At 37.3% G+C, this 7,781-nt stretch overlaps 2 protein-coding genes across 4 annotated transcripts in view; both read left to right on the top strand.

Moving 5' to 3' along the window:
- The window catches only part of LOC110039381 (putative disease resistance protein At3g14460), an 18,319-nt gene extending 15,679 nt beyond the window's left edge, over window positions 1-2,640 (top strand). Inside the window, 2 exon segments of the mRNA XM_020744422.1 lie at window positions 25-2,427; window positions 2,516-2,640. Of these exon segments, the coding sequence (XP_020600081.1) occupies window positions 25-2,127 (2,103 nt within the window). The 3' untranslated portion in view covers window positions 2,128-2,427; window positions 2,516-2,640.
- Window positions 2,641-2,668: 28 nt separating this feature from the next.
- On the top strand, window positions 2,669-3,789 carry LOC110026042. 3 transcript variants are annotated; one of them, XM_020726804.1, is made up of 4 exons: window positions 2,669-2,993; window positions 3,102-3,216; window positions 3,302-3,382; window positions 3,527-3,789. In XM_020726804.1, the coding sequence occupies exons 1-4, from the start codon at window positions 2,940-2,942 to the stop codon at window positions 3,769-3,771; spliced, it is 495 nt and encodes a 164-aa protein (XP_020582463.1). In that variant the 5' UTR covers window positions 2,669-2,939; the 3' UTR covers window positions 3,772-3,789. The 3 variants fall into 3 exon arrangements, with proteins under 3 accessions (XP_020582463.1, XP_020582472.1, XP_020582480.1); XM_020726813.1 differs by having other exon boundaries at window positions 3,118-3,216; XM_020726821.1 differs by having other exon boundaries at window positions 2,673-2,972; window positions 3,118-3,216.
- Window positions 3,790-7,781: the final 3,992 nt, after the last annotated feature.

The raw sequence follows: 7,781 nt of genomic DNA on the forward strand, positions 1-7,781 counted from the left end.
TGGATTGCATTGGGTTTCATTCAGGAATCTCCTATTGAAGGAGAGACTTTGGAAGATTTTGGAGGAAGGTATTTTGATGTTTTGGTCAGAAAATCTTTCTTTGATGAGTTTCAGCAGTGTGAGAGAATACACTATAAGATGCATGATTTATTGCATGATTTGGCACAGTCTATTTCTTCAAAGGAATGTTTCGGATTTGTGGGAGATGATGTTTTATCTTTTGAAGTTCCTAAAAATGTTCGACACTTACTTGTTAAAACTGAAAATCCAGAAGTGTTGAGAATGATAAAAGATGTCAAAAATCTACGTTCGCTTTTTCTTATCAGTGAAAGACATAGTCAATGTTTTACTGAAATACTTACTGAAATTTTTGAAACATCGAGAAGGATTCGTTTGTTGTTCATATACTCTCCATGGCAGCGAAAGATTTCTGAGGCTATTAAAAATTTGAGACATCTTCGATATCTGAATCTTGCTGCACGTCTGACTCAGATGCCAAGATCTCTAAGCAGTCTTTATCATTTGCGGTTCATAATCTATAAAAATGTGCTTGGGGAATCTTGCTCTGATGATTTCTTGCCTAGCAATGTGAGTAATCTTTCTAATCTGCGTTACGTGGAATTGCCCCCGAATGTATTTTCTAGTGTACCTGGAATCGGGAAATTAAGATCACTTCAAGAACTAAATGAGTTTAATGTTAAGAATGAGAATGGTTATAGAATTGAGGAGTTGGAACATACGAGGGAGTTGCGCAAATTAAACATTCATTTTCTGGAAAACGTGAAGGATGCTATAGAGGCTGGCAATGCAAAATTATTTGAGAAAAGAAAGCTCACAGTTTTATACTTGAATTGGGGCAATATCGGTAATGAACGGAAGATTGTCAATTCTGACTTAGATGTGAATGTGCTTGAAAATCTTAAACCATACAAAAATCTCAAGAGATTGTGCATAGTTTCATACAAGGGTGTAAGCCCTGCAGAATGGATGTACAATGCAGATTTGATCTCCAATCTGGAGTACATCAGTCTGAACGGGTGCTCGGAGTGGGAAACTCTTCCACCTCTTGGGCAGCTTCCCCACCTCAAGTCACTGGACCTTTGTAACATGCCAAAAGCAAAGCGGCTTGATCATAAATTCCATGGGAATGACAAGGTTTCTGTGTTTCCATCGTTGGAGGTGCTAAGTATTATCGAATTACAAGTATTGGAGGATTGGTTCGATGGAGCAGCAGCATATGACTGTTTCTTTCCTTGCTTAAGGGAACTCTACCTCCATAACTGCCCAAATCTGCAGGAGTTGCCCTACTTGCCTCCTAAGCTCAAGGAAATGAGTATACGAAACATCGGATGGAAGGCTGCTTTGAACTGGAAGCAAGAAACCAACAACTGTTGCGGCATTTCAAGATTGATTACCCTTGAGACATTAGAGGTCCTTTCGTGTCCAAACATGACATCTCTTCTTTCTCTTGGTGGACTGCAACAAGTGGAGAGTGGCATTGAGAAATTCCAGCTTATTGTCAGTGAAGTTGTTATAGATGACCCATCCTTGTTGCCAACGGTAAGTATCCCCTCCTTGGAAAAGCTCACAATTTGTAATAATAACGTGCTGGTTTCTTTTACAATTGAGGCGGAGCAGTGGTTTTCTCGCGTTAGCTCATCCCTTCGTCAGCTGAGCTTTACAGGCCTCAAATCCCTGCAGTCTCTCCCTTCCTCCTTGAAACACCTCTCTTCACTTGAGATTCTACGTGTCAAAAAAGTTCCTCAGCTCCAGCAGCTTTTACACATCCCCGCCTCCCTGAAAGAATTACATCTTCAATACCTGGACTCATTGCAGTGCCTGCCATCTTCTTTGTCGAACATCTCATCCCTCGCCCATTTGAAATTTCAAAGCATTCCACTCCTCAAGTCATTGCCAGACCTCCCTTCCTCCTTGTCTGCTCTGGATATAATTTGTCTTGATAACCTAGAGTGCCTGCCATCTTCTTTGTCGGACATTTCATCCCTCAGGCATCTATTCTTATATAGCATTCCACTCCTCAAATCATTGCCAGACCTCCCTTCCTTCTTGTGTTTAGAAGTAGAAGATTGTCATCCAGAGTTGATGGAGCGTTATGAAGAATATTGAGGTTCTGATTGGCACAAGATTGCGCAAAAAAAAAATTTTCGTCGTTTGGTTTTCGCGGCAGCGGCCGGCGAAAGCTGAAAAAGGCGGAACGTCGGGCCGCAGATATGACCCCGCGTCCCGCGTGGAAACGCTTTAATCCCTCTGCTACCCTCGCGCTATCCCTCGACTCATCTGCCCTCGACGCGAAGCCGACCCGCTCTGCTCCCTCGACCCTTCTGCACTCGACGCGAAGCCCACCAGCCGATCTCCTCCCTCGACGCTTCTGCCCGTGCCGACCGCAGCCTCCCAAGCTTCAGCCAGGTATTTCTCGTTCTCCCTCGACTCCTCCACCCCTAGGTAATTCCTTCCTTCCGTTTCTTCTACCTACCAAACTTTCTTGTTCGGACAGGCGGGAAGGAATCACCTGTACGACGCTGCACCATTCCCACAGCCCGTTCATCACATCTCTCTCTTCGCCTTCACACGTTTGGGAAGAATCCGCCATTGCTTCCCTCCGCCAGCTTCAGTATTACTACTGTAAGATTTTAAAATTTCATTACTTGTGAAGCATAGTTGGGGCATGTTTACATTTCAGAAATTGTATGGTTTTTATTTTTTTTTCTCTGTTTCTCATACCAGAACTGAATTGTACATCTTTTATTTGTCTTTGAAGAAAGACTTACGTTGGAATCAAAGGAAGAACCACTCAATTATATTACATCGTTACACTGTGATCTAGAATTCTTCATTGCATTTTCTAGTTTGAATTGTTTTATTTTTAACTGGACAAAACATTACTAAACATTTATGAGCTTTTCTTTTAATGATCCGGTATGGGTTCAGTAAAGAGATTGTTGAATGCCCAGGTATATTACATGAACTTAAATATAAGGAATATTTTATCCTATCTTTGGTTTCCAATGTTCTAAAATTTTTTTGCTCCATCTGCTTTTCCTTGTGCTTCAATGGATTTATGTTTTATAAGCGCTAATCAGGCCATTGGAATTCCAGTAAGCTCTGTGATATACGCAACTGGGGACTTGAAAGGTGAAGCTGCCGAGCGTCTCTCTCTCATGCCCGCTTCTTATGGTTCTTCTCAATTTCAAAAGAGTAGGAGACTAAAATCTATTTTTCCCCCAAATCTATGTTATAATCATTTATAGTTTTCTTAATGTTAATTATTCTTCATTCACAGATAGAAATCATCCACTTTTTGATTGGATGAATAAGTTTAAGAGCAACGCACATAGTTATGCTAAAGGAATATGTGACCTTGGTAATTCCCCTTCCCACCATGAGTTTCTACGCTTTATCAGTTTTTCATACAAAAATAGCTGCAAAGTTTAGACATTTCCGAGTTTCTGTTCACTTGATTTATAAAGGCAACTAATTTTTACTGTTTAATTAATTGAACTCACAGTGAGTTTGGGATCCACTGTTCTCTCAAACTGTGAAGGGGAAGTTGAGCTTGGGCATGAGGGTTATTCAAGGATGAGGAATCGAAAGATTTTTCAGACAAAATTTCTCTTTAAAAGGAGAGAAGTTCTTGAATGCCTTCCAATGCTATTTGTCAACCACAGCCGGTCCTATTCGAAGGCTAATGGGAGTCAGTTCAATGCAACCTTATATTTAGGATCTTCAACCTTCATAGTTTTTGTAAAATAAAATACAAAGTGCACTTGTAACGTGAAAGTTTTTATTTGAGTTGTGTTTGTAATTAAATTTTAAAATGTTAAAATAATTTAATTACAACTGAAATTAAAAAATTACATAAATTACAAACTAAGAACATGGACAAGCATATAACATATAGTTTACGAATGGAATGAGTGGGCCAATGAAATGTTAGAATTTAATGCACATTGAAAAGGAAGATTTACATACATGCTACTCAATTCCTATGTATTTCCATATCTAGCACCTAAACTTCAATTCTTTAAGTACATAGCACTATATGCATGAAAAACTGTATTTCACCATTTTAAAGTTAAAATGGTGATTTTTGTGATGTGATATGAATTATTTGGGTGTTATAAATGTAAAAAGTAAAGTTTTGCTATTATATATGTAAATGCATATGAATTAGGTAGGATTTATGCAGATACATCTATTAAAAAAAAGGTGAAAATTTATGGGGAAGCTGGTTTGCCCTCGATGATCAGGGTTTCATGTTTTAGGGATTGATAGTTAAAGATAATATTTTGATGGTTAATATCATGTTGGACTTTCTGTGTTACAACAAAAAGAGGCAGAAGTGGGGTCGTGTGTTTATTAATTGAATGAAAAAAAGGTGTTGGAATGCATCTTGAATTTATAGTGTATAAGTTGTGATTGTTTGCACCCTCAAGAAGACGTGGGCGGACCCCAGAGAGAGGTTATATTAGAATGTTAGAAGTTGGGACACGTTTTTTTTTAGTTTTGTTGGGTGGTAGAATATTTATGAGGGTACAAAGATGTTAATGTTTTAGTTTTATGCAAGGATCTAGAAAACATATATGTAAGGAATTTTAAAAGAGACATTAAGAATTTTACTTGAAAGAACTGAAAAAATAAAAAAAGGTGAATTCAATTGAAATGATCCACTGTATACATGGTGTTCCAAAAATCTTCACTTCCCTGTTGTTGGAAAACATATGATAACAAAATGGAAAAACTTATTTGGTCTCTCGTGTCTATAAAGATTATGAAAAAATAGTAAAATCATTGCCAGAACTCACTCCCTCTTTGAAATATCTCATCCCTCAACTGTCTATGGTTAAATAGCACTCCACTCTTCAAATCATTGCCAGAACTCCCTCCCTCTTTGAAATATCTGCATATGTATGTATATAGTCTTGATAACCTAGAGTGCCTCCCATCTTCTTTGTCGGCCATCTCATCCCTCGATCATCTAGATTTAAAAAGCATTCCACTCCTCAAATCATTGCCATAACTCCCTCCCTTTTTGTCTTGTCTGGATATAAAGAGTCTTGATAACCTACAGTGCCTGCCCTTTTCTTTATCGGCCATTTTATCCCTCAAGCATCTAGAATTACATAGCATTCCACTCCTCAAATCATTGCCAGACCTCCCTTCATCCTTGAAATATCTGACTCTATCTAGACTTGACTCTATATAGACTTGATAACCTACAGTGCCTGTCATCTTGTTTGACGGCCATCTCATCCCTCACCTATTTAGAATTAGAAAGCATTCCACTCCTCAAATCATTGCCAGAACTCCCTCCCTCTTTGTCTTATCTGCATATGTATGTATATAGTCTTGATAACCTAGAGTGCCTCCCATCTTCTTTGTCGGCCATCTCATCCCTCGATCATCTAGATTTAAAAAGCATTCCACTCCTCAAATCATTGCCATAACTCCCTCCCTTTTTGTCTTGTCTGGATATAAAGAGTCTTGATAACCTACAGTGCCTGCCCTTTTCTTTATCGGCCATTTTATCCCTCAAGCATCTAGAATTACATAGCATTCCACTCCTCAAATCATTGCCAGACCTCCCTTCATCCTTGAAATATCTGACTCTATCTAGACTTGATAAACTACAGTGCCTGCCATCTTGTTTGACGGCCATCTCATCCCTCACCTATTTAGAATTAGAAAGCATTCCACTCTTCAAATCATTGCCAGAACTCCCTCCCCCTTTGAATTATCTGCCTATAAATAGTCTTGATAACCTAGAGTGCCTGCCATCTTCTTTATCGGCCATCTCATCCCTCATCAGTTTAGGTTTAGATAGCATTCCACTCCTCAAATCATTGCAAGACCTCCCTTCCTCCTTGGATTCAATAACAGTAGAAGATTGTGAGCCAGAGTTGATGAAGCCATATAACAAATATTGAGGCTCTGATTGGCACAAGATTGCATACGTTCCTTGTGTCAGCATTAATTTTATTTAAGACTTGTTGTGTTTGTAATTAAATTATAAAATCATTGTTTTGCCGTTAAATTTTAATTTCAATTGTAGTTAAAATATGATTTGTGAATTTGGATTGGATTGGGGAGTCTTATACAGCATTAAAGTTAAAATATTGATGATTTCTTCTCCTCAAATTTGAATGTATAAATATATTTGTTTGGATATATGGATTTACCTATTCTTATAGGTAGGAGGATCACACTAGTTGGGTTAATTTGGACTTGTAGACTCTTATTTCAAGATTTGGACATTTATTTTAAATTATTAAATTCGTCAACTCTAGTCTTTGCGAAGAGGAAGATCAGACTAGTTGGGGTGATTTGGACTTGTACTCTTAATTGAAGATTTGGACATTAATTTTAAAATTACTAGACTCGTCAAATCTAGTCCTTGCAGGGAGGAAGATCAGACTAGTTGGGGTGATTTGGACTTGTACTCTTAATTGAAGATTTGGACATTAATTTTAAAATTACTAGATTCGTCAAATCTAGTCCTTGCAGGGAGGAAGATCAGACTAGTTGGGGTGATTTGGACTTGTACTCTTAATTGAAGATTTGGACATTAATTTTAAAATTACTAGATTCGTCAAATCTAGTCCTTGCAGGGAGGAAGATCAGACTAGTTGGGGTGATTTGGACTTGTAGAAGTGTATGATCTCCTAAGTTAGTATTGAATCCCTGGTGCCATTATCTTGGATGAGAAGTTTTCCAGATGAGGTGTTATTTAGTGGAAATCTTCTCGGAAAAATTGAGAAATCTCGAGATATTATCCTTTGTTTCTCCAACGGTTGCATAGGAAAATTAATTATAATTGTTTGGGAGAAGCAGCAACAAACAAGAAAATATATTCATAGAAATTAATAAATCAAGATAAGGTGTTATCTTTTGCATATGTGGAGATTCCAGAATAAGGTTTATGAAATCTCTTGTGATGTTATTCTGCCTCATCTTCCATTGTAGTGCTGTTGAAGGTATTGCTAAAATGCTTGAGGTGGAGGATTAACATGATTTGATGGACTAAAATTTAGTTGTGCCAATATTATGAAAAGCAACTTTAGGGGTGAAGTGAAGCAATGCGCTGGAAATACCCTATTTTCTTGTGAAGCATAAGCTCATGGAAATGTGTGTGTGCTGTTTTGTAATGTTGCATTTGAAATGTTGCACCCGGCTCCAACTCAAAGCAAAATTCTAGTTTAGATTTCATGGTTTGCATGAGCGCTCTCTTCTTCTCACTGGTTCTTGTAGTAGTTAAATTATTGTGTGTTTTCTCCTTCTCTTTTGTTGCAGCTTATTATTCTTTGTTGATTCTCTTCTCTATGTTTTGTTTTGTCTTATATGTTTATCATTGTTTCTTGTTACCCATATTATATGTTTATCATTGTTTCTTGTTATCATTGTTCTTTAATTTTAATTTTTTAGATTCGAGTCTCCCTAATCTTTTATTTAAAACTAATCCTATAACAGTGATTATAAGAAGCATGTGGCTTGCATAATAATGAAAATCTATATGATAATCAATCTTGGTCATTCTTATGTAAGCATGTGGTCATTCTTACTATCATAATAATGAATATCCTAAATATTTATTTACTGTGTATTCCCTAAATATCTAACACCAAAACTTTACTTTATTCTACTTTCTAATTGATTTTAATGTTGTGTTCCATGACTTTGTTTTGTTATAGTAATAACATGGAAAGTAAGCCTAAAGAGGTTGCTATACACGCATTGTGGGAAAAAGATACGAAAATAATATTTTG

This window comes from Phalaenopsis equestris, unplaced genomic scaffold (genome assembly GCF_001263595.1).
Source record: "Phalaenopsis equestris unplaced genomic scaffold, ASM126359v1 Scaffold000002, whole genome shotgun sequence".
NCBI classification, from domain to species: domain Eukaryota; kingdom Viridiplantae; phylum Streptophyta; class Magnoliopsida; order Asparagales; family Orchidaceae; genus Phalaenopsis; species Phalaenopsis equestris.

What these genes read in the sequence shown, in the direction of transcription:
- LOC110026042 (XM_020726804.1), top strand. Translation starts at nt 2,940, where the DNA reads ATGGGTTCAGTAAAGAGATTGTTGAATGCCCAGGTATATTACATGAAC. An exon ending in TATATTACATGAACTTAAAT is followed by an intron (nt 2,994 to 3,101) that starts ATAAGGAATATT and finishes AGCGCTAATCAG; the next exon opens with GCCATTGGAATTCCAGTAAG. An exon ending in TTCTTCTCAATTTCAAAAGA is followed by an intron (nt 3,217 to 3,301) that starts GTAGGAGACTAA and finishes CTTCATTCACAG; the next exon opens with ATAGAAATCATCCACTTTTT.